General features: G+C 38.7%; 1 protein-coding gene across 1 annotated transcript in view; it reads left to right on the top strand.

Moving 5' to 3' along the window:
• atrnl1b (attractin-like 1b) overlaps positions 1 to 26,933 on the top strand; it is a 1,024,737-nt gene that overhangs the window by 156,007 nt on the left and 841,797 nt on the right. The window contains exons 6-7 of the mRNA XM_059947922.1: positions 2,740 to 2,914; positions 6,558 to 6,651. Coding sequence (XP_059803905.1) covers positions 2,740 to 2,914; positions 6,558 to 6,651 — 269 coding nt within the window. The remainder of the gene's footprint in view (positions 1 to 2,739; positions 2,915 to 6,557; positions 6,652 to 26,933) is intronic.

Here is a 26,933-nt window from a genome sequence, read left to right on the forward strand (position 1 = left end):
TCAAAGCCAATGTAAAAGCAAATGAGACGGCATACAACAAAGCAAAAATTAATGAGAAGGCAGAGGATTGGGAAGTTTTTAAAACTCAACAGAGAGCAACTAAAGGAATCATTAGGAGGGAAAAGATGAAATATGAAAGCAAGCAAGCAAACTATCAAAGTGGATAGTAAAAGCCTTTTGAAATATGTAAAAATGAGAGATGAAAGTGATGCTGGAGAAATAATAATGAGAGCCAAGAAGATGGCAGTTGAACTAAATGAATATCTTGCATCAGTCTTTACTGTAGAAGACACTAGCAGAGTGTCAAATGTTGAAGAATATGAGGGAAGAAAAGTTAGTGTAGTCACTATTACAAGGGAGAAGGTGATCAGAAAGCTGAAAGACTTGTTACCCAGACCAGATGAACTGCACCCTAAGGTTCTGAAAGAGGTAACGGTAGAGATTGAAGGGGCATTAATAATGATGTTTCAAATATTATTGGACTCTGGCATGGTGCCAGAGGACTAGAACATTGCAAATGTCACACCACTCTCTAAGAAGGAAAGAAGGCAGCAGAAAGGAAATTATAGACCAGTTAGCCTGACCTCAGTGGTTGGGAAGTTGTTGGAATCATTAGATTATGGAGTACTTGGTGACACATGACAAGATAAGGCAAAGCCAGCATGGTTTCCTTCAGGGAAAATCTTGCCTGATGAACCAGTTGGGATTCTTTGAGGAGATTACAAGTAGGATAGCTAAAGGGGATGCAGTGGATTTGTATATTTGTACTTTCAGGAGGCCTTTGACAAGATGGCACACATGAAGCTGCTTATCAAGTTAAGAGCACATGAGATTACAAGAAGGTTATTGATATGGCTGGAGCATTGGCTGATTAGTAGGAGGCAGCGAGTGGGAATAAAAGAATCATTTTCTGTTTGGCTGCCAGTAACTAGCGGTGTTCTGCAGGGGTTGGTGTTGGGACTGCTTCATTTTATGTTGTATGTCATTGATTTTGATGATGAAATAGTTGTTTTGGTGCCAGGTTTGCAGATGATACAAAGACTGGTGGAGGAGTGGGTGTGTTGAGGAAACAGGAAGGCTGCAGAAGGACTTAGACAGATTAGGAGAATGGGCAAGAAAGTGGCAAATGAAATATAATGTTGGAAAATGCATGGTCAAGCACTTTGGTAGTAGAAGTAAATGTGCAGACTATTTACTAAATGAGGAGAAAATCCAAAAACCTGAGATGCAAAGGGACTTGGGAGTCCTTGTGCAGACACCCGAAAGGTTAACTTGCAGTTAGAGTCGGTGGTGAGGAAAGCAAATACGATATTAGCATTCATTTCAAGAGTAGAATACAAGAGTAGGGATGTGATGCTGAGGCTTTATAAAGCATTGGAAATGTCTCACCTTGAGTATTGTGAACAGTTTTGGGCCCCTCATCTAAGAAAAGAAAGGCTGGTATTGGAGAGGTTTCAAAAGAGGATCACAAGGATGATTCTGGGAATGAAAGGGTTATCATTGATAGCTCTGGGTTTGTACTTGCTGGAATTTAGAAGGATGAGGGGGGAATCTCATTGAATCCTTTTGAATGTTGAAAGGCCTAGACACAGTAGATGTGGAAAGGATGTTTCCCATGCTGGGGGAATCTAAGACAAGATGGCACAGGCTCAGGATAGAGGGCTGTCCATTTAAAACAGAGATGCGGAGAAATTTCTTTAGCCAGATGGTGGCGAATTTGTGGAATTTATTACCACAGGCAGCTGGTGGAGGCCAGACCGTTGGGTGTATTTAAAACAGAGTTTGATACGTTCTTGAATGGAAATGGCATCAAAAGTTATGGGGAGAAAAGGATTAGCCATGATTGAATGGTGGAGCAGACTTGAAAGGCCAAATAGCCTCATTCTGCTCCAATGTGTTTTGGTCTTATGGTTTATTGTCTTTTAAGTTCCTTCTGGTTTTAGAATGCCAGTTACCCGCCTTTGCCCCTTCTCCTGTCAGTAGCTAAACCACACATGAAGTCTAGGAGCTAGACTTCGTTGTCAGAGACTATTTGACATGCATGTCATTGGAAACATTTAATAGTTAGCGGGAATTTATCCCCATTACCACTCCTGGCTATAACAACATTAAGGAGCAAAACCTTATCTATAAATCTTGCTGATCAGGGAATCTTGGTAATCACATGGAGCAACTTCACTTAGAGAGCATCATTTTTTCAGCATATTACACAAGATCTACCAACTCTGTGCATCATTCTTTCCATAAGGGTTGATAGCAAGATATTGACTGGTTCTTCCAAACCTTGAGATTAAAATGCAGTTTCAGGTCACATGGAAAACTAATTGATCTTTTGGTGAGTATTGTTGGGTAGTAGAAAGTAGCATGAAAGTGCATGAATAATTAATCACAGATTTGACACCTTATTGTACTTTGCAAGGTTATGTGTAGTGTTTTTGGTTCAGTCATGTGCTTTGCAATGGGTATACCTCAACTTGTTTTATACTGAGTGTTCAATGTTCAAATGTGTCTTTTGCAGATACAGATTCTGCTAACTGTGTTCATGTTTAATTTATTTTACAGTGAATGATTATCATCCTAATCAATAAATATAATATCATGTAATCATGCATTGAATATATTTTGAAAATGAGTGATTTGGGGTGCCTTTTTTGTACTTTCAACTTGTTTGCCTGCTTTTGAATTGTCTGTCTTGCGTTGGAACATTTAATACGATAGTTCTGTTTGACTGTGTTCCAGGACCAGATTGCTCTTTACCTGTCCCATCTTCAGAATCCTACTGGGTACTACCAAATATCAAACCTTTCAGTCCCAGTGTGAGCCGTGCATCCCACAAAGCTGTTGTATATGGGAAATTTTTGTGGGTAATTGGTGGATATACCTTCAATTATACTTCATCACAGATGGTTCTGAAGTAAGTATGCCTGTAGTTTGCTGTTTGTTGTCTTGTGACATGACATGGAATGTTACATGTTTTCTAAAAATTCAAACCATTTGAGGCTTCAATGATTTGTTGATCTACAAGTTGTTGTAATTGAACAACTTGAGAAATTTGGCAGGAATGTCAAGCCATAAATGTTGATTTTGTTCAACAAGGTTTTACTAATAAATTTACTAAATGTAAATTGTCTCTATTTTGTATTGTTAGCATGTTTGAAAGTTCAGAGAGCTTGTTATGTTTAATGTAGCAGTCAGTGCAGTGTTATTACAGCTCTGGGTGTTCTGGAGTTTGGAGTTCAATACTGGTGCATTTCTGTAATGAGTCTCTGTATGTCAAGATCTCTGAGTACCTAACCTGGTCCCAACTTATTAATATAGTCATAAAGAAGGCAAGACAGCGGCTATACTTTATTAGGAGTTTGAAGCAATTTGGCCTGTCAACAAATACACTCAAAAACGTCTATAGTTGTACCATGGAGAGAGCATTCTGACAGGCTGCATCACACTCTGGTATGGAGGGACTATTGCACAGGACCGAAAAAAGCTGCAGAAGGTTGTAAATCTAGTCAGCTCCATTTTGGGCACTAGCTTACAAAGTACCCAGGACATCTCTAGGGAGCGGAGTCTCAGAAAGGCAGCGTTCATTATTAAAGACCTCCTGCACCCAGGGCATGCCCTTTTCTCACTGTTACCATCAGGTAGGAGATACAGAAAACTGAAGGCACACACTCAGTGATTCAGAAACAGCTTCTTCCCTTCTGCCATCTGATTCCTAAATGGACTCTGAAGCTTTGGACACTACTCACTTTTTTTAATATACAGTATTTCTGTTTTTGCACATTTTTAAATAATCTATTCAATATACGTTAATTGTTTTACTTATTTATTATTATTTATTTTTATTATTATTTTCGCTCTCTGCTAGATTATGTATTGCTTTGAACTTCTGCTGTTAAGTTAACAAATTTCACGTCACATGCCGATGATAATAAACCTGATTCTGATTCTCTTTCCCGTAGAATGTGTGGTGCTCTGGTTTCCTCCCACATTCCAAAGACATACTGGCTAGGTTAATTGGTCATTTAAATTGTTCCATGATTAGGCTAGGGTTAATTAGGATTGTGGGGTTGCTGTGCTAGCATGGCTTGAAGGGCCCGAATGGCCTACTTATGTATTAAATAAATATAATACTTAAGTAATAAATGTAATTCGTATGCAATAAATAAGTAAATAAGTAAGTAAGAAATAAATAAATAAATAAAGCACAGTTAATGAGACAAGACCCATGCAGTGTTTGAATTCTTACTTTTGCAGTGGAGTCAGTTAAAGCCTCATTAATTAATCCATTTTGTTTGCAAATCATGACTTTTCAGGGCAATTCACTTCTACTTTGGTAAAGGTAAGTCTGTCTGAAATCAGAATCTTGAACAGTTTCTTATTCGGACCAAATTCCTCATGGTTATGTTGTCTTTGAGGAGCATCAGAATACTTGTAATAATTAACAGTGCCATCTATTCATTGTTTCAAGCAAAGGTGACTTGAGTAATTCTGATACTTATGATATCTTAGGCTAAAAGGAAACTCATGCCCCCTTTGCTACAGCTCTAATTATCTCTGATTTTGGATAGTAGGATGTGTTCCAGTCTTAGATTGCACATGACTTTTTAAACTATTTCAAATATATATCATGAGAATGACTAAACGGCGTTTTACTTTGACAACTAGCAGAATCTCTTACCAAGTTATGCTGATGATAATGACTCCCAAGTAGATAGAGTTACTTGGGTCCCTGTTGTGTGTTCAACATCTGTAGACAATGAAAAATGGTAGTGTTTTGAATGTTGGCCAGTCTGTTGTTACTCAAATCCAGGTTTTGCACATAAACTTTTAAACACCAGTTTCTGGATTATTTCATAAATTAAATCTGATTGAGCAGCCCTTCATCCTTGCATGCTGAGATCAAATTGCCCTGTGCAGAGACCTTGTGGTCAGTGTTTCAGCTAAATTCTTGAAGGAAATGACAATCTTTAACCTCACTTGGTTTTGTACATCATGTCGAAATACCAAGCAGCAAAAAGACAAAGACTATTATTTTTACACTGTTTATCCTAAATGATGTATGCTTGCAGGAAATTATCTTTAACACTGCACAAGCACAAACGTTATTCCTATTTTTGACCTAAAGCTGTTAAACTTTATACCTGTAAAAACCTAGCAAGAATTGAAAACACATGTGACACTGGGTCACTGATGGGTGATAGGAAGCAATGGAGATCTCTCTCATCAGCTTTTAATGGATCGACAGACACATATGAGTGTAAATGGACAAAATATGGACAGGAGTGAATTGTTGGTTGTGGATTTAAATTTACAAACTGGGGCAGGGCTGGCAAGCACTATTGATGAATACTAGTGTGGTCGAAGGCTTGGGGACCCTCATGTCAACAAATTCCCCCAGGTCAGCAGGTTTTGAGAATTGAGGTACATTCAAGACCCAACCCCTTGGTTCTTGAGTGGGCAAGTCCAAAGTTCAATGCTTGGAGTGTGTGAGCTTCCTTCATTTGCGAGTCCTGGGGTCATATGAAGATCGAAGCCTGAAGGTCAATCAGAAGCCTGAATATTGAGGTTTGATATCTGCAAGTCCACAGGGAAATTTTGAGGCCTGATCTCTGTGAGTCTGCTGGAAATATGGAGGCAGCCTGTGTCTCTATCTGTGTGTGTGGGTGGCTGAGAGGGAGGAAAAGGTCTTGTTGCTATCGTTATTGCTTGTGTTGATCTGCTGAACGTTGTGGGCATGTTGGGTTTGCACCAGAATGTGTGGTGACACTTGCTGGCTGTCCCCAGCACATCCTTGGGTTAGAAACATAGAAAACCTGCAGCATAATACAGCACCTTCAGTCCACAATGCTGTGCCGAACATGTACTTACTTTAGAAATTACTTTGGGTTACCCATAGCCCTCTATGCTCCACATACCTATCCAGGAGTCTCTTAAAAGTCCCCATCATATCCACCTCCACCACCATTGCCAGCAGCCCATTCCACGTGCTCACCACTCTCTGCGTAAAAAAAACTTAATCCTGACAGCACCTCTATTCCTACATCCGAGCACCTTAAAGCTGAGCCCTCTCATGTTGGCCATTTCAGATCTGGGAAAAAGCCTCTGCTTATCCACATGACTGATGCCTCTTATCATCTTATACACCTCTATCAGGTCACTTCTTACCCTCTGCTGCTCCAAGGATAAAAGGCCAAGTTCAATCAACCTATTCTCATAAGGCATGCTCTCCAATCCAGGCAACATCCTTGTAAATCTCCCCTGCACCCTTTCTATAGTTTCCACATCCTTCCTGTAGTGAGGCGATCAGAACTGTGCACAGTACTCCAAGTGGGGCCTGACCAGGGTTTTATATACCTGTAACATTACCTCTCGGCTCTTCAACTGAATCCCATGGTTGATGAAGGTGAATGCACGATATTGTGTTGATTGTTAACACAAATGACACATTTCACTGTATGTTTTGATGTACATATGATCAATGCATCTGAATCTTAAATGTAGATTTAAATGTACAGTTTATTATAGTTTAGAAATTGATACAACTAGTTTTGTTTTAGGTATGACTTGGAGAGCAATGGGTGGACAGGAGTACCCATAACAAGTGATGTGAGACCACTTTCAAGGTATGGACATTCTCTAGGCTTGCATCAGGTGAGAATTTATACCATATTTATTAAATAAGCTTCATAACAACCAGTTAGTTCAGAGCTCTGAACAGTGTATGTAGATAATGTGGATGCCCAAGGTTGATGAAGGCCAATGCACTGTATAGTGTTGATTGTTAACTTCTAATGCAATCCAGTAATTCTTACACCATTGGTATGATATATTTTCTTTATTTACAGGCTTGGGGTTTGATGTACTGTGAAGATAATCATGAAACACATTCCCTTTTAAGATGTTTTTGATGATGTCATTGTGGCCTTTGCTTACCATGGTTTGACCATGAATTTGTTGGGAAGTTTATTTGCTCCATCTCAGTTTAGTCATTAGAATTGACTGTAAAAGTATCTCTTTTCAACATGCATATAATTCATGATTTTCACAGTATGTCTCCTATTATATGTGGTTCTTTGCAATGTAATGACTGCCATAAACTTGTTCTTTATTCCACTATTGTTTAATGTCTTTGGGACAAAAGCTACTAAAGCATTGGTTGAGTGGAGCATTAGACAGTTTTGATTATGGCTTTATCTGAATAATAGACTTCAGTTTTAACCATATATTGTAGTATTATGATATGTTAATTTGTATTCTGTGTGTGGCTTCAATGTCAGAAAGTAATAAAAATCAAATATAATTAATTTTAAACACCTGTAAAATTAAAATTTGAACCAAATTCAGAATTTGCATATAGTGCATCATATCAAGATTTCTTGGATGCATTTTGAAGTTTCATTTGAAAGACAACATCAGCTCTGCGGATTTGAGTTGAGCAGCAGTGTTTGGTAAGAAATTTCTGAAGCATAGAAGACATTAAGTCAAGGTTGGAAGAAATAGTTGAATTATTCTACAGGTTTGCATTAGATAAGGGGAACTAAACAAAGTGGCACCCACAAGACATTTAAGTCTTAAGTATTTTTCAGTGTCTGTCAGTTTAAATACAAATTATAGACTTCAGTATAAGTATGTGTAACATTTAGATTTTTACTAAGTGTGACAAACATCAGTAAAATAATTGAAGAAATGGGTGAAATTTGGGATTAGTAGTTTGAACTCTTGCTAGAAGTGTGTCTTGGCTGAAGTTGCACTGGTCATTTCCAAGTGGAGCAAAATGAAAGAATATATTAATTTAACTCCATCATATTCAAATATTTTAGGGAAGCAAATGGCAATACTCCACTTTTCTGAAGTCTATCAAAGTATGAGAGCATGTTTGGTTTTGCTTATTGCTAATGCAGCATTTGAAAGGTTTGCATTGGTGGAGTTGCAGTCAAACGGTTGTCTTGATGTTTATTTACCTCATGGAAATTTTGGAGTTGCTTTAGCATTCAAGGATAAGGAATAGATGAACTGACAATAACAAAAGACATTCACCTTTCTATACATTGACAATTGTGAGCAAGATGATTCCTTAAGATTTCAGAAAAATCCAGGCTGGTAAAATTTTGAGTAGACAAGCATTAATCTCATTTCCAGTTTTTGGGTTCCTGGAGAAAATTGATGAGTTGTTATTTTGGAATTTTATGTTTTTAATCAAAAACGTTTAGTTATTGAAACCAAATATTTACAATGTCACATATTAATGCATAATTCCTGTTTTGGGCATAAAAAGGTTTTTTTTTATAGAAATGACTGCAATGAGTTGTAAAAATAATTTGTTTAAAAGTCAAGTGTGAACAGGATGTGAAAAAAGCTATCTAAATGTGTCTTATGTTTTCATCATTGGACTGTTGATGGCAAAGTATGTTACAAAGGCCCAATTTCAGTTTCTGAAGAGCTCTTATTGCTCTTTAACCAGCTGTCGAAAGTATTCTCATGGTGACATCCTGTCAAACTGGCTATTCAGCTTCAACACATAGTGCACAATTGTTAGGTATATTTTCTGTTTTTAATTTAACTTTTCAATCCTTCTTAAAACAGGACAGGTGGTTTAGCCTGTGCTTTAAATTCTCTGTGGGAAAGGAAGATCAATGGGGAGATTAATCAAATTAACAAGTAGTAATGGGATAATAGAAATTACGAAAACAATTAGCTGGAGGACATTGATGTGTTATCAGCAATTTTAGAGATAAAGGGATGATCGAAGTTTTGGTCGAGACTGCATCAGGACAGAGGCTTGACATGGTGGGTTTCTCTGTCAGATTTCTGATCAAGTAGCGAGGATGGGTTTTGCTACAACTGGTTGTTGTATAGAAGTGTCACCTCCAGTACATGTTTAATGGGATTTCCTAAAAGCCTCTCTTGCTGTCCCTATGCAGCCTCAGTGGTATGGTCTGAATTGCAAATGGGCAATGGGAGGCAAAGTCTCCAAAATAGACTTTTTACAATGGGCACTACTGGGGGAAAGTTTGTGTGTGTGTGTGTGTCTCTAAAGCTTTTTTATAGCAGTGTCAGAACTAGGAACAGTATTGTAGCTGGTATTTCAAATGATGTGTACAAAGGGTAATTTTTGTCTGTGACAATGTGAAAATTAAAAAAACTGCAATAATGAATATTTGCTGGAGCCAGTCATGAACCAATAGCTTAATTCCAGTTTATCTATGATTCTGTGCTACTGATTTAATTGTCTGCTTGGAAACATATGTTCTAAGGAAGTATAGCAGCCGCCATAGTCATTAGCGGCAGCTGGCCCTGGCCCTGACCCTTGCAGGGCGGGCGACAACGGCGGGCTTCTGTGCCCCACTGCTGGTGGTAGAAACACAACTGTTCACTGTCCTCCTCACTCCTGCCTCTAATGTGCCCCCCTGCTGGGCCTGGTCTGGTCCGCTGTTGGACACGTGGCCTGGTAATCTGACCGATGGACACCATGCTCTCCCTCTTGGCTTTCCACAGCACGTCTGCCCGGGCCGCCACCTTCCGGGGGTCGCTGAAATCTGCGTCGGCCAGCAGCAGATGTATGTCCTCGGGCAGTTGCTCTAGGAACGCTTGCTCGAACATGAGGCAGGGCTTGTGTCCGTTAGCCAGGGCCAGCATCTCGTTCATCAATGCTGACGGCAATCTGTCTCCCAAACCGTCCAGGTGAAGCAGGTGGGCACCCCGCTCACGCAGTGAGAGGCCAAAGGTCCCAATGAGCAGTGCTTTGAATGCTTCATATTTGCCTTCTTCTGGGGGAGACTGTATGAAATCCTCAACCTGGGCGGCTGTCTCCTGGTCAAGGGCGCTCACCACGTGGTAGTAACGTGTGGAATCAGAGGACATCTGCCGAATCTGGAACTGGGCTTCTGCTTGGCTAAACCACACGCGTGGTCGTAGCGTCCACAAAGTCGGCAGTTTTAGCGAAACTGCATGAACAGCTAAAGAGTCAGTCATCTTTGGTCCAAATCCCGTTTGGACCGTCGGGGTCACCAATGTAGCGATGTACTACGTACAGAGCTAGAGACGTCACGTAGTCGGTAAGCTGTTTCGGGACTAGTTTATTCAAACTTCGCGGCACTGGCATTTAATCCCTAGTGCCCGCCCTCTCCGGGCGGAAATGACATCAGAGGTGCATTACCAAAGACTCTCCCCGCGCGCTGACTATTTGTGAACCGGTTCGCCTGCGCAGAAAGTGGGTCACCACATCTATTTCTTAATAGGTTTTGCTTCAGAATGCTTTATCACACAATGACACCAGATGGCAGCAATACACTACATATGTAAAATATTGGAGCAACCTTGTAAAGAATTTCTGACAGCTAAAATCAAATATTCTTTTTAAATATCTGTTCTTTTCTACTATAAAATAAAACATGCTGGATAGCTGATGGATTAATAACTGTGGTATCTTATAATGCAACCAAATGCCACATTTATTCCTAAGAAAGAAAACTGAAAAGTGTAAGTATTGCACTCAAAAACTGGTTGAGCAGTTCTTTGGATTTGTGTTGGAGTGGAGACCCAAGTTTAAACTGCTTGCCAATTTTTAATCTTCTTTGCCTCTACTTCAATAAAAATGTCGAAGGTGCACTGTAGCCTCAGTAACAGAATTGTGGCGTGACTTGATGATTGGTTGTATTTATTCCCTTCTTCTTGCTACATTTGGGGCTTTGTTGCTCTCACAGTAACTCTCATTTCCGTTGCAAGTTAAGGATCATCTTTTAGTGTACAGTATACTGTCAGTGGCCACTTTATTAGGTGCACCTCTATACCTGCTTGTTAATGCAAATATTAATCAGCCATTAATCAGCAAATATTAATATTAATCATGTGGCAATATCTCATTGCATAAAAGCATGCAGACATGGTCAAGAAGTTCAGTTGTTGTTCAGACCAAGCATCAGAATGGTGAAGAAATGTGACCTTGCCTGTGGAATAATTGAGCATCTCCGAAACTGCTGAACTCCTGGGATTTTCATGCACAGCAATCTCTAGAATTTACAGAGAATGGGTGCGAGAGACTAAGAAAACATCCAGAATGCTGCAGTTCCATGTGTGAAAATGCCTTGTGTGAGAGAGGTTGGAGGAGAATGGCCAGACTTATGATTCAACTAACCATAACCAGAGGTGTGCAGAAAAGCACCTCTGATTGTATATCGTGTCAAACCTTGAAGTAGGTTGGCTACAGTGGTAGAAGACCACGAACATGTGCTCAGTGGCCACTTTAATAGGCTCAGGAGGTTCCTTATATTAAGTGACCACTTGTGTAAATAAATGTTTGTCACAGTCCCTGGTTCCTTTTAAAACTTTTGATACGTACTGCTGACTTTCTGTATACTGATTTTTTTCCCTATTGTTCTGTTTGTTCCAAACTTTGCTTTAATTCTAAGTAAGGTTTTAGTATCAGTAGTTGAGCTTCAGCATTTTCACTGGGTTTGAGTTTAAGTTGTTATATGGAATTTTGCTATGAGTCTTCTTAAACTTCTTTTGGTGATTTTAGTTTGATGCTGTTTTGTATGATATGGGCAATTGTGGTCTAAGACCACGATCATTCTTGGCAATTTTTTCTACTGAAGTGGTTTGCCATTGCCTTCTTCTGGTCTGTGTCTTTACAAGCAAGTGACCTCAGTCATTATCAATACTCTTCAGAGGTTGTCTGCCTGACATCTGTGGTTCCATAACCACAACTGTGATATGTACCAGCTGCCCACATGACCATCCACTGGCTTCATGCGACCCTGATTGAGGATGGGGGGGGGGGGGTGCGCAAAGTAAGGTCTAAGCAGGTGCTACACTTTGTCCAATAGTGACCTGCAGGCTAGCGAAGGGAAAGATCACCTTATATCTCTTTTGGTAGGGACTTACAGTTGCCCGAAAAAGTTTGTGAACCCTTTGCAATTACCTGGTTTTCTGTATTAATTACTCATAAAATAATCTTCATTTAAATCACAGTAATAAACAAACATAATCTGCTAAACTAATAACACACAAATAATGTACTTGTCAGTACTCATTACACCATTTAAACAATCGTAGTCTAGGTTCAAAAAAGTATGTGAACTCCTGGGGTAATGCCTTCCACAAATGCTATTTGGAGTCAGGTGTTCCAATCAATGAGATGAGATTGGAGGTGTGTGTTGTAGAGGTCTTATAAAAAACACACACACATGAAGTCAGGTTACTGACAGAGCCTGCTCTTCTCAAGAAAGATCTGTTATGTGCATCATGCCTCGATCAAAACAATTTTCAGGGGGCCTTAGAAAAAGAATTGTAGAGTTATATGAAGCTGGGAAAGGCTACAGAAGCATTTGTAAAGACCTGTGTTTATCAGTTCACAGTAAGAGAAATTGTCTGCAAATGGAGGAAGTACAGTACTCACCCTAGGAGATGAAGTTTGGCATGGATCCCACCAATAGTACAATGTACAATGCTAATGGAAGAGAAAACAAACCCAGGGGTAACAGCTAAAGGCCTGAAGAAATCCCTAGAACTTGATAAACTCTTTGTTCATGTGTCCACTGTAAGAAAAACACTGAACAAGAATGCTGTTCATGGAAGGACACCACAGAGGAAATTACTGTTCTTCAAAAAAGAACCATTGCTGCACATCTCAGATTTGCAAAAGACTGCCTTGATATTCCACTACACTTCTGGGACAGTGTTCTGTGGACAGATGAGACAAAAGTCAAACTTCTTAGCTGAAATGCAATCCGTTATGTTTGGAGGAAAAAGGGCACTGCACACAAACACCAATACCTCATCCCAACTGTGAAGCATGGTGGAAGGAGCATCATGGTTTACAACTGCTTTGCTGTCTCAGGGTCTGGACAGCTTGCAATCGTTGAGGGAACAATGGATTGAAAATTGTATCAAGACACCCTGCAGGAGAATGTCAGGGTAGTGGTCTGCCATCTGAAGCTTAATAAAAGTTGGATGATGCAACAAGACAATGACCTGAAAGACAAGAGTAAATCAACAAAACAGTGGTTTGAAAAGAAGAAAATTAATGTTTTGGAATGTCCAAGTCAGAGTCCAGACTTTAACCCAATTGAGTTGCTGTGGCTTGACCTGAAAAGGACTGTTTATGGAAGGTATCTCAGAAATATTAATAAACTGAAAAAGTATTGTAAGGAGAGATGGTCTAAAATTCCTCCTCACTATTGTGCAAGTTTGATTAGCAGCTGCAGGAAACATTTAGTGGAAGTTATTGCTGCTTAAAGAGGTTCTGAGGGGATACCTGTTAATAAATACAAGGGTTCACATACTTTTTTCCAGCCTAGACAATGAATGGTTAAACAATGTGTTCAACAAAAACTTGAGAAGTACAATTGATTGCATGCTATTAGTTTAGGCAGATTGTGTTTGTCTATAATTGTGACTTAGATGCAAATCAAACCATGTTTTATGAGTAATGAATGTAGAAAACCAGGTAACTGCAAAGAGCTAAAAAAACTTTTTCTTGCAAATGTATCTCCACCCCATCACCCTGGTTTGTAAATTAGTGAGAAAAGATAAAATAACTTGAAATTATTCTGGTTCATTAACTTGCATGCAGTGTTAATTAGCAAGATATATTTATTCTAGTGATTTGGAGGGTTATATTAAAACAGAATTTAGAAAAGATCACATGATAAAATTACGATAGGAACTATAGCCTGCATTCGATCTGTACTGATACTGTATTTTAAATTATAGTTATACATGTACTAATCCCATTTTCTTGGCATTTTATATTTTTATTGGTCATAAAAAATTATGCTTGAAGCTGTCCATGGGCATTTTATTATTTGTCAACCAAATTAAATTTAATAAATGATTCGTAATGTAGTAGGAAATCAAAGTATTTTGCTGGATTGACAACAATGCCAAATAGGGAAAGATAATTGATCCCTAAAGATGGTGGTACTTAAATCAAAACTAAATGCTGCCCTGGACCAAACATTGTTGTAAGCCATGCACCATCATTTTTGAATGTGAGGCCCTTTGTTTGTCGGGATTGACCATGGATGTTGTCGCTGTTAGTTGATACGCAAGCCAAGGCTGTACGATATGGAGAGCAAGCTCCTACCCATGCAGCAGGCTCCCCCTCTTCATGCAGCTGATGAACCCAAAGGTATTCATGGTATGAATGGTAAGTAATTATACACTTTCCATTGTTTCAAAAAGAAAGTTAATGCAAGTTTTAATTGTTGCACGAAATGTGCATGGTGATATTTATTAATATTGCCTGTAAACTCTTGATATAAATTACTTCTGATTATGTGACACTCAAACAACACCACAAATTGCAATCGGAAAAACATTCTTAAAGATGCTCTACCCTTGTATTTTTGTAGATGATGTACCAATGGAATAATCATATGAGATTTCAGCACTAGGTGGCAGCTTAGTGTACCTTTCCAAGTTGTGACTGGAGGCTGGAAATATTTTGTTGGAGCTCTTTTGCTGTTGTAAGTGCTCCCTCTAGAACACTTGCATTTTTGCATCATGTGGCAATTTTGGATATGAGCCTGGAAAACTTAGTGACGCCAGGCAGAACATGCCCACTGAACATCACTTTTGGATATGAATGAGGCAGGCACTAGCCTGAAGCCTTCAGATGCTCAGTATTCTGAACCTGTTTATTTCGAGTAGTTCAAGTCATTGGCTGTCAATGGCTTTCTGTAGGTTTTGAATATTACTTTTTCTTTGCTCTGTTAAGCTCTTTGAAGACCAATGTATAGTAGCACTTAAAGATTGTGTGCATTTGATCAATCACTCCTTTCAGAATTGTCTATAATGGAGGATGTGCTAATGTGGATGAGTCCTCTAAAGGTTTAACTAGCGACTTCATGTAAACTGTAAAATGTGTAATAAAACTTATTAAAATTGACACCTTTTAATAAGTTTCTTTTGTCCAACACAAATAAGTGGCATGCTTGTTTGCTATTGCATAGTTTTCCAAGAATGCTGATTCTGTATATGATTTAAAATAAATCATGGTTTATTTTGTAAATTTATACTTAGGCTTTGGTATATGACTGTGATATGGGCTTTGTTAGTCTGGATTTGTGAGTAATGATTTTTAAATACTCTAGGTATAACTTTGATAGGAAAGATCAACTTTAGGAAAGTACCAGTGGTATAATGCCAATGCTATTGTATTAATATTACAATGATCAATTCCCACCATAGTGGTAGGGAATTAATCTAAAAAAAGTAAATTTAATAATGGTGACTATGAAGCACTGGGTTGTTGTAAATGGCCAATTGGATCACTAAGTTTCAAAGGAAATCAGCTACCTGCCTGAGTCTGACTTCCAACTTCAACAAGATACCAGACTTGCACCTATTTGGTTGATTCTTAATTACCATTTAAACAGATTTACTGCCATTTAAGAATGGGAATGCATGCTTTCCTTGGTTGTGACATCCTGTGATGAAAATTTTAAATAAGTGTGAAAAGTGAGCATGGATTGTGTGCTTTTATAATACAGTGCAATTGTGGAATGCAGAACTCATATGGATTTTTGAAAAGAGACTGCTGCCTACAGTTTAAAAGGGTCCATCCAATGTTAGGATATTACCAAGCCCATGTTGAATATTTTCCTAAAGCAGTTGCTTTGTTCCAACAGGGCTTGAGTTAAGAAAAGGCCTCCAAGTAAAAGGACCCTATGGGCAGTTATATACAGGCCTCCAAACAGCAGCTGGGATGTGGATTACAAATTATAGCAGGAGATAAAAAAGGCATATCAGAAGGGCAATCCTGAAAATCTTTGGGGATTTTAACATGACAGTGGATTGGGAAAACTAGGCCAGTACTGGACCTCAAGAGAGAGAATTTGTAGAATATCTAAGGGATGGCTTTTTAGAACAGCTTGTTGTTGAGCCCGCTAGGGGATCGGCTGTGCTAAATTGCTTGTTGTGCAATGATCCAGAGGTGATAAGAGAGCTTAAGGTTAAGGAACCCTTAGGGAACAGTGATCACAATAAGTTTGAGTTCACTTTAAAATTTGAGAAGGAGAAACTAAATTCCAATGTGTCGGTATTTCAGTGGAATAAAGGAAATTGCAATGGCATGAGAGGGGAACTGGCCAAAGTTGACTGGAAAGGGACACTAGCAGGAAGGACAGCAGGGCAGCAAAGGCTGGAGTTTCTGCGAAAACTGAGGGAAATTCAAGACTGATACATTCCAAATAAGAAGAAATTTTTGAATGGAAGGTCACTAGCATGGCTGATAAGTGAAGTCAGAGGCAAAGTAAAAGCAAAAGAGAGTGCATACAACGAATCCAAAGCTAGTGGTAAGACTGAAGATTAGGAAGCTTTTAAAAACTTTCAGAAGGAAACTGAGAAGGTCATTAGGAAGGAAAAGATGAATTATGAAAGGAAGCTGGTGACTAATATCAAAGAAGATACTAAAAGTTTTTTTTAAGTATATAAAGGGTCACAGGAGTCAAGGGTAGATATAAGACCAATAGAAAATGACACTGGAGATATTGTAATGAGAGACGCAGAGATGGCAGAGGAACTGAATGCATCATTCTTCACAGTGGAAGACATCTGCAGTATACTGGACATTCAGGAGTGTCAGGGAAGTGAAGTATGTGCAGTGAAAATTATGTCTGGGAAGGTGCTCAGGAAGTTTAGTGGTCTGAGGGTCGATAATTAAATAAATAATCATCAGTGCATTGCTTAGTAATAATTGTAGCTTTCATTGGGGCAGGGCCTTTCACATCCTCCATTAACCTCACTTTATCCTTTATCCTTTAAAATTGTTCTGATTGTTGACCGACTGTAGCTTAACATTTTTCCAATGACCGATTGCGTTTCACCTCTTTCCGATCGCTTTATTATTTCCACTTCATTTTCAGTCATGATCGTTTTCCATCAACAGAATAGAAACACTGCGGATTCAGCAGCAGCAGCACCCCTGGGTCCTAAAGTCGACCCGCACTGAGACAGGTTAACTGGGACAAGTGGGGGCGATGCTGACTGGAAAACGGGGGGGGGGGGGGGGGTCAGGGGGAATCTTGCTAAGAAAAATTTAGCCAAATACAAAGTTACACACTCAACACAGTGTTAATGGCAATGACTTAAATTGGCAGACGGCGTTCGGCGTTCGGCGTTCTCCTTCCTCCTTTTGTAAGTACGAGTTGTTTGTAAGTCAGACGTTTGTAACTTGGGGGCTGCCTGTACTTGGATTTTCAGAAGGCCTTTGATAAGGTGCCGCACATGAGGCTGCTTAGCAAGATAAGAGCCCATGGAAATACAGGTAATTTACTAGCATGGGTGTAGCATTGGCTGGTCAGCAGAAAACAGAGAGTGGGAATAAAGGGCTGGCTGCCTGTTACCAGTGGAGTTCCATAGGGGTCGGTTTTGGGACGGCTGCTTTTTATGCTGTATGTCAATGATTTGTGGCTAAATTAGCCAATGATACAAAGATAGGTGGAGGAGCAGGTAGTGCTGAGGAAACACAGACCCTGCAGAGAGACTTAGATAATTCAGTGGAATGGGCAAAGAAGTGGCAAATGAAATACAATGTTGTAAAGTGTATGGTCATGCACTTAGGTGGAAGAAATAAATGGGCAGACTATTATTTAGATGGGAAGAGAATTCAAAATGTACAGATGCAAAGGGACTTTTGAGTCCTTGTGCAGGATGCCCTAAAGGTTCACCTCCAGGTTGAGCAGAAGGCAATCATTTCTGGAAGTATAGAATACAAGAGCAGGGATGTGATTTTGAGTCTCTATACTTGGAACACACTTGGAGTATTGTGTGCAGTTTTGGGCTCCTTATTTTAGAAAGAGTAGTAGTAGTAGGCCTCCGTTAGACTTGATAGACCATGGATTTACACCTTGAGAAGTTTCCAGGGCACAAGCCTGGGCAAGGTTTTTTTTTGTGGAAGACCGACAGTTACTCAAACTTCAAGTCTCCCCTCTCCACGCCACCAATGTTGTCCAAGGGAAAGGCATTAGTACCCATACAGCTTGGCACCGGTGTCATTGCAGAGCAACGTGTGGTTAAGTGCCTGCTCAAGGACACACACGCAAACCTCAGCCAAGGCTCGGAACGAGTAACCTTCAGATAACTAGACGAATGCCTTAACCGCTTGGCCATGCATCAGCTTTAGAAAAGATATACTTACATTGGAGAAGGTTCTGAGAAGATTTATGAGAATGACGAAAAGGTTACCATATGAGGAATGTCTGACAGCTCTTGGGCTATATTTGCTGGAGTTCAGGAAAAAAATAAGGGGGGATCTCATTACAATGTTCTGAATGCTAAAAGACCTGAACAGATTAGATATGGCAAAGTTGTTTCCCATGTAGGGGAATCTAGGACAAGAGGGCACAACTTCAGGATTGAAAAATGTCCATTTAGAACAGAGATGTGGAGAAATTGCTTTAGTCAGAGGGTGGTAAATCTGTGGAATTTGTTGCCACGAGTGGCTGTGGAGGCCAAGTCATTGGGTTTATTTAAGGCAGAGATAGATAGGTTCTTCATTAGCTAGGCCATCAAAAGGTATGGGGAGAAGGCAAGGGACTGGAGATGACTAGAAGAATTGGATCTGCCCATGATCAAATGGTGGAGCAGACTCGATGGTGTTACGTACCCCGTAACTGGGTCACTTACCAGCAAAGATAGAGAGGTCCGTTGAAGTCTGATGGTACTATTTTTAACAGTATTTATCGATAAAAATACACAAAAATAATATCAATGCAAACATACAGATAATATACGTCGTCAATACTAAGTCTAAAAGCACGGGTATAATAATAATCAATAAGAAATAGCTCTATCGTTGTCTAGGGGATAATGTTTTGTCCGATGGAAATATAAAAGTCACTCAAGTTCATTCAGGCTGCAGCCTTTGGTTGGAGTCAAGAGAGAGAGTTTAAAACTTGCCCGTTCCTTTTATGATGTCAATCCTTCGAGAGTCGTTGGGGCTGATTTCTCCTTTGTTTTAGCTAAAGCCGTTCTTCCATGGTAAGGCCCACCAATTCTGAGGCAAATGGAAAAGGACGCACGTGGGTCCTCCACTGGCTGTTGCTATTACGCTGTTGCCAGATTTCTAGCGTTTCTTCTGGTGCATCTGAAGGGGCTGTTCCCCACACCCTCTTTTATCCTGACTCACAGGGTCTCAGATGTCAATCAGGTTGGGATGATGCAATCCCTCAACCAACCCCCTCTGATCATTCCCTGAGGGCTTCCATGAAGTACAGTACTCAATACACAATTCCATCTCCAAGAGACAATGGCCGTTTTCCGTGGCTTTGTATTGCTGAGGGCCAGGACATTCCAAACATCTCTCTCTCATTTCCTGGGTCTCCTGATCTGAACTAATAGCGATCTTACGATTCTCAAAAAGGAGGGGGCTACTTTGGACCCTTCGGCCCCTCAGAGTTGGGCACAGGCGTAACAATGGGCCAAATGGCCTACTTCAGCTCCTACATCTTATGGTCTTAAAAATAAAATACATTTGAAAGGCAAAATTTTAATGGGTCAATCAAGCCTTTTTTATTTGACCACTTGTATTTATTTTATTTAGGTTGAGTGAGTTGCCATGGAGATTTTTCTTATGATTTAATGAAACTTTAGCAGAACATTTGGTGGGATTGCACTGAAAATCACTAATTATTTTTCAAGACATTTAGAGCGTTTATAATGCAATATTGGGCACATTTCTACAGAAATTCAAGGGTTTTGATTGGCATATCAAAAATATAAATCATTGATCACTGTAGTTCAGTTAATCACATATGCTATAGGGTATCAGATATTCCAATTTATGAACTCCAAGGGAAAATCTCCCTTCACTCTGAAGGCAGCCATGTCATGACATTAATTTAGTATTGAACTCCCTACAAATTTTAACTGTTGTTTTTCCATTGGATGACTTCACCAATGGTAAGTTTAATGAGTAAACTTTGTATTCCAAAGTAATTGATTTATTCTCCCTTTAATCCATTATGACTTTCTTTTGAAGGGTGAGGGAAGTGATTTCTGTATTAATATTTACAAAACCAAAATTCACAATAGAGTTACCAAGTTTCAGGTGGAATACTCAAGTAAGTGTCAATTGAGAAATTTGGGAATGCTGTCACCATTGTAAGCTTTGTTAAAACTGCATCAGGTAAATCATCAGGATTGCAGATTGGGGAATTCAGAACGTTACCCAGTGTCCTCTGCGATGACCCAGGCAACAATTTCTGTTGTAGAACTAAAACTCTCATGAGTTCTTGTTGCAGATAGATTTTCTGGACAGAATTTTATCATAGGATGAGATCTGATCAATATGGAAGTCTGTATATATTTTAAATGCATGCTTGACTATAGCATAAAAAGATTGCTTATTGACCTGAAGATTCTTTTAATATTGTTTCTAGAAGTTGATTAATCTGAGAGTGATATATCTTTAATTCATGTGAAGGCTGCAAAAGTTTTAAAGAAAATTATCTGCAATGAGTAGACAACTAACATTGATCAAATTGTTCAGATTGTGTAAATCTTGATATCTAATTTTATTAACTAGATTGTATCTGTGGAAACTAGTTGAAAGTACATGTATTATCAAAGTATGTATATTATATACAGCATCAAGATTTGTCTCCTTATAGGCAGCCACAAAACAAAGAAACTCAAAAGAACTCATTTAAAAAAATTGTTACAGGTAACTGTTTTGTGGATTAGGATGTGGATTTAGTAGGAAGAACAATCTTGTTTTCTGCAAATTAAATGAGAAGAGCAGCTATTTGACTTCTGGGTTGAATGTGAAATAAATGAGAGTTTTGTAAATGTTAATATTTGTCACTATTGCATCATAAACAAGAACAGGTATACTTCCAGAATTGTGAGCGAAAGAAGTTGATGTGGGGTTTTCATTTAATTTGTAAGAAAACACACGTGAGACAAAATGCACTATATCAAATGAGGGAACAGCCTCTTTGATGTTGCCTATATGTAGTCTTTTTAATAATTCATGATCTGATGTTGCTTTAGCTTGTGTATTCAGTGGTGTTTAGAATATTTGTGCTTCAGTTGAGCATAATTAACATGCACAATGTAGATGGAAATATTTATTAATAAGGCTCAAATAGTTATCAAAAATGGTTGGGGATGCTTTGCAGTAGTCTTGTGTTCACTGTTGAAGCATGTGCAAATTTTTTTAGAATAAACACTTTTTGTTTAAGTTCCTTTGTTTTTATTAAAATTCCTTTTAGATTTTTGTGATGATTTTGCACATAAAGTGGGCTGACTGTTAAGTATTTTTTCTTAACCTTGGATCTGATGGTTAGGGTTGTAAAGAACAATGATACCGAGAGTTATTTTGAGTATTGAAGGAAGATTGCATTTGTCTGACAATCCAAGGGTAATTTTTTTATTGCCAGTATTTACTGCTAATACCTCTATATTCCAGTAGTATTGCTTTTAATTGCTGTGATATTATAAGCAGGAAAATCTGGACAAGAATATATTTTAGACACTGTGATTGCCATTGAGGAATGGGGTGAGAATTCATTTTTGTGGAAATAAATAAGTGAGTGCCTTTGAGTAGAAAACATGTCATTGGGTTTTCCCTTCAACAGAAAATTGAAGTGACAGGTTTGGAGACAAAGAGTATTTTTTAAAGGGTCCTTATGGAGTATTTTATTCACTTACGGCATCAGTAGGACTTGCTTCCCTGTCTTTTGATTAGTGAGTTGTGTACTAATTACTATTTAATTGACCTTATCTATGGGTAGGCTCATACTAAATAAACCTGGCAATGATTAAAATAACTTCCTTACACTGTGACAGCTCAGGCACAGATGTGCCAAAACTGTAAAGCACAGGAAACTCCTTGTTGATGGTTTTCTGCTTCTCACCTGAGAAATGGCTGGTTAACAATAGAAAATGTTAAGGCTGGCAGTACATTTTGGTTGATTCATTTTTGTGAAGCGTGAATGCTGTGGTTTACAGTACTGTACTTGCCAAATCTTGTGGGTATGGGGCTGACGACAGAGGGGCAGGACATGTGCACTCATTATTACTGATATTGGTTTATAATTGTCACATACAGTGAAAAACTTGTCTTGCATACTGTTCATACAGATCAAATCACTGCACAGCATATTGTGCTGGAACAGGTAAAACAATAACAATGCAGAATGAGGTGTGAAAGTGCTGAAAAAGTGCAGTGCAAATAAACAATAAAGTGTAAGATCTTAAGTTAGACTGAGAGGTCAAGTGCCTGTCCTGTTGTACAAGAGGTCCATCAAGAGCCTGATAACAGTAGAACAGAAACTTTTCTTGAGCCTTATGATATGTGCCTTCAAACTTTTGTATCTTCTGCCTGAAAGGAAAGGTTAGAAGAGAGAATGTTGGGTGTGGGTGGTGTTTTTGATTATGCTGGCTACTTTACTGAGGCAGCAATAAGTATAGATGGAGTCCTTTGAGGGGAGGCTGGTTTCCAAGATGTGCTGAGCTGTGTCCACAACTCCCAAGTTTTTTGCAGTCATGTGCAGAGCAATTGCCGTACCGAACCATTATGGAGCCAGACAGAATGCTTTTTATGGCACATTAATAGCAATTGGTAAGGGTCAATGGGGATGTGTCAAATTTCTTTAGCCTCCAAAGGAAGGAGAGGTGTTCGTGAGCATCAACATGGTTGGTCCAGGACAGGCTTTTGGTGATGCTAACACCTAGGAGCCTGAAACTCTGAACTTGTGCACCACCCTTCTTTCTGAAGTCAATGACTAACTTTTTTTGTGGACATGGAGGGAATTGCATGTCCAACTAATCTATTTGACTGTGGCAGTTTCTTGAATGTTCTCCTGCATCTCTGTCGACCTCCCTTGATGCTGTTCACGGTTCCCAAAATAAGGAAGCTGTTCATTTAGTGGTCTTCTGAATTAGATGGCCATAGCCTGAAACCAACATGTTTCAGGACAGTCTTTGTTGCCACTTACTTTGGCTTGTTGGGGACAGAATTGTTAAAACTGATCCAATAACCTTTCAGGAAGAAGAATTTTTAAAGTGATCTATTGTTTATTTTGTTATTTGTTTTGGCTTTGCGTCTTGGTACTTTCTTTTGACTAACCAATTTTCTCCTTTCCTTATTTCAATCACTTTCCTATCCTTTTTCTTCTTTCCCTAATGATTAAAATGATTTGATATGAGCCAAATTTAATTATTTTTCTTTGTTTATTCTTTAAATCCACATTATTCTTTTTGTATTTTTCCTATCCTGTTGTTGATGACCCACTGTAGTTTGCCTTTGCCACTGCTCTTAAACTGTTTAATACTTAAGTAGTTCATTTTGATCCAGGAGATGGGTACACTTATGGTTGGAGCCTGCTTTGCCAGTGTCCCCTGCTATGATGTTCTCAGTCCTGGTTTACAGCAATGTAGATTGTAAAATATTAAAATCCAAAAGTGCAAGGACAAGATTAAATACCCGCAGGAAACACTGGTTTCTATGGCAACATCTACAAAGTTTTTGTTTTTCCCCTTGTGGTTTTGTCTATGGTCCTAAAATTACTGAGTTATTCAATCTGAAGGTCTTCGGTTCGGGTGAGCAGAGGCATAAATTTGGAAAGAAAGAAATCCTACATTGAATTGTTTCTTTTGATAGTATTGAAATTGCAACTATAGTACAAGGACCTCCCTTGAGCCTGACTGAGCCTACTGGAAAGAATTCATTTTATTCTGGAATGTTCACTTGCAAGATTATGTAAATTCACTTTGCAATTATATTTTGGTTTTAGTTTGATTTGTCAGCACTTCTGAGGCATAAATTCAGCAGTGACAAAACGGCAGTGACTTTAATGCATTAAAGTCCAAGAAAAATAATTATGCTCAAAGCATCTTGTCAAAGAGCTAAGAAACATGGATGCAGTGAAGCATGCTGGCAGATGGTTAAGTGATGAGATGGATAAAGCTGATTAATAAAAACCAAATCAATATACATCTTACCTTTCTTCAAAAAAAGCCATTGTAATCTTTTTTTATCCCATATATCTTTAGATATCGACAAGCCTTGGCATCGTCAACTTGTATTTTTCATTAAAATCATTTTTGGCAATCAATGTAATAATGTAGGTTTTCTCATTTACGTTTGTAGCTATTCTGACTGAACTTTCTATGGTCAATTTTTCAGGATGAAGAACCCTTCTGTTATTTTCTAATTTGCCCATTAATGACGTTACTTGTAATTTGTTTCACGTCTAAATACATGAACACATATCTTTAAATCAAAAATCATTTTAACAGTGCGATTTGCATTTAAGCTTGCTCTCATGGTGTCATGTGTTTGATCACTATGTAGAAATGGAGCAAAGGAGATTCTTTTTGTCTTGTTGTTTCCTTTTCTACACTATTACCCTGCAAATGCCTCTGCATTAACTTGATGGTGTACTTTAATGTATTTCCCATCAGCTATTATTTTATGTATTTGCCAGGTAATGAGTGATAAATGTCCCTAAGAAAAGTTGGATATCAGCAAGTAAATTATTAAACATTTCAAATTGCTTAACTCATTTAATAAATTTAATTTACTTTGTCAAAATGTGATTTGTGCCTGAAAATTATACAGTATGCTTTAACATTGGTTAGTCCACATTGACTTCCTTTCTTCATTGGCTGTTCTTTGAGAATGACTTGCATTCTGGATCTGAGGTGTTGAATGATTTAATCAAATGCTTATCTTTGCAAAATCTTGATCTTTCCTCAACCATCACAAGAACAAAATCTTCTATGAAGATATTGCTATGTGCCAGAATATGGAATTCCACTGTTACCACCCAGTGAGAATGCATGAAGCTGAATAGTAGATGTCAACATGCTCAATTGACAGTAGGTACTACTTTTTTCTGGTCTCAATCTATTGAGCAGCTGTAGTTTTATGTTATTATTTTGCAGAAGGGATCATAACTTTGAGGTTCCTTAGGATGTGTACCTTCAGACCGGATTTAATGCACTGTGAATAGAGTGAGAGCATAAATGGTGATGTAAAATAAAAATCATTTTTTAATGCAGAGTATGGTAGGTTCCTGGGATGGCAGCGGAAGCCCACAATTTGGTGAAGTGCAGGAGGCTTTTGGATGGACACATGAATATGGATGATGCACAAGAGGTGGATATTTAGTATATCTATAAATAAGCACAAATTGTGAGCTGAATGACCAGTCCAGTGTTGTACAGTTCTATATCTAATAGTGAAAGATGTTGTTGAATAAGGCAGACAAGAACGATTGACCGTTGAACAGAGTGATTTGTAGGAATAATTCAATGCTTGTGGGAATGAGATTTCATAGCCTCATTTTTTTTTGCCTCCTCATGTTGAGTGATGTTTCAGAATCCCCCAAGATTTATGAACTATCATAATCAGGATTCTTGTGATACCATTACTGACCCCAAATTGTTATCAGAAAATTAATTTCAATAAGGTATTATAAATGTAAGAAGATCATGACATGCAATTAATATCAATAGCTAATTGAACCATATGAATATACCTTTTAAGTTTGGAAGTGTAATTTGTCCACCAATATATGAGCATAATCTAGGATTTCTTATGGCTCCCAGTGCTATTATATTTGAAGTTATATATTCCAATTCTCTGTGTTAGTAAGACTAATTCTCTCATTTAGATGCAAATACTTTAAATTCTTGCCAACCAAATATAATTAAAAATAATATCAAATGTTTTTGCATTTGAGCTAACTTTCAAAAAGAAAACTATGCAGTGAAATTGATTGGTTACAGTCCAGCTTTCATTTACGTTTTCTCCACCACAATCTAAGACTTCTACAAAATCGATACTCTGCTTTTTATGTAATATTGAAGTAATCATTCATACTTTCTATCATCCAAGTACTGAAAGCAACTTGAGTGCTACTAAAATACATTGATATATTTGGAGAGTTTTAGTATCTGAGTGAAGGAAAAGTTCTTAAAATAATTTATGAATTAAGGAATTTTCTTTCAGCTACAGATATCCTGCTTGCCTCATTGCATTTTGCCACCAGAGTGCACTGTTCTTTTTGTAACCCAACTGGGAGCGTGGGAACGGCATTATTATGGGTTGGTAACATAATCAGAGGTTTCAAAGGTACACTTCAATGTCAGAGAAATGTATACAATATACATCCTGAAATGGTTTTTCTTTGCAACTATCCACAAAAACAGAGGATTGCCCCAAAGTATGATGAATGACAGTCAAATGTTAGAACCCCAAAATCCCCTCCCAGCTGCCCCCTCCTGCACATAAGCAATCCCCCCTCACTCCACTGGCAAAAAAAAAGCATCAACACCCGCCACTGAGCACTCAAGTGTAAGAAAAGCAATAGCAAAGGCACAGACTTGCAGTTACCCCAAAGACTTCGCATTTCACCCAGTATTCAACATACCACAGGTTCTCTCTCACCCTAATAAGTTTTTCGTTTTTCTCTCACCATTTTTCCAGTGAGCGGGAAGACATAACAAACAGCTCGCTGGTTTGCAATGTTAAAAGGTCGCCACCTTGCTTTTATTGAGCTCTGTAGCCAAAACTCTGGGCACACAACTGTAGGTATTCTGACTCCCCCTGACGACACACAGGTTTCCTGTCATGACACTGACCCTCGATCCGGCCATCTCCAGAGCCCCGAGATTCCGAGCCGGACTCTTAGGCCGAGTAACAACAACGGTCGGTCCTGAGACCCCGAGAATGGGTCCCATTCCTGCAAAGGACTGTGGTCAGTGTGTAACTCCAGGTCAGGGTCTTCAAAAGAGCTCTGAAAGGGTAAAAATAAAGATATTAAAGATGGAAATAGAGCTGTTTTCAAAGATGCAAGCAAAGGAGTCACCACTTAGCACCATCATCACTCCACTCCACCTTCTTCTAATAATCATCGTAAGCACTAATTAATAGCAATATCGATACTGATTTTATGTCATGGGTATTTGGTATCTTT

Source organism: Hypanus sabinus, chromosome 22 (genome assembly GCF_030144855.1).
Source record: "Hypanus sabinus isolate sHypSab1 chromosome 22, sHypSab1.hap1, whole genome shotgun sequence".
NCBI lineage: Eukaryota > Metazoa > Chordata > Chondrichthyes > Myliobatiformes > Dasyatidae > Hypanus > Hypanus sabinus.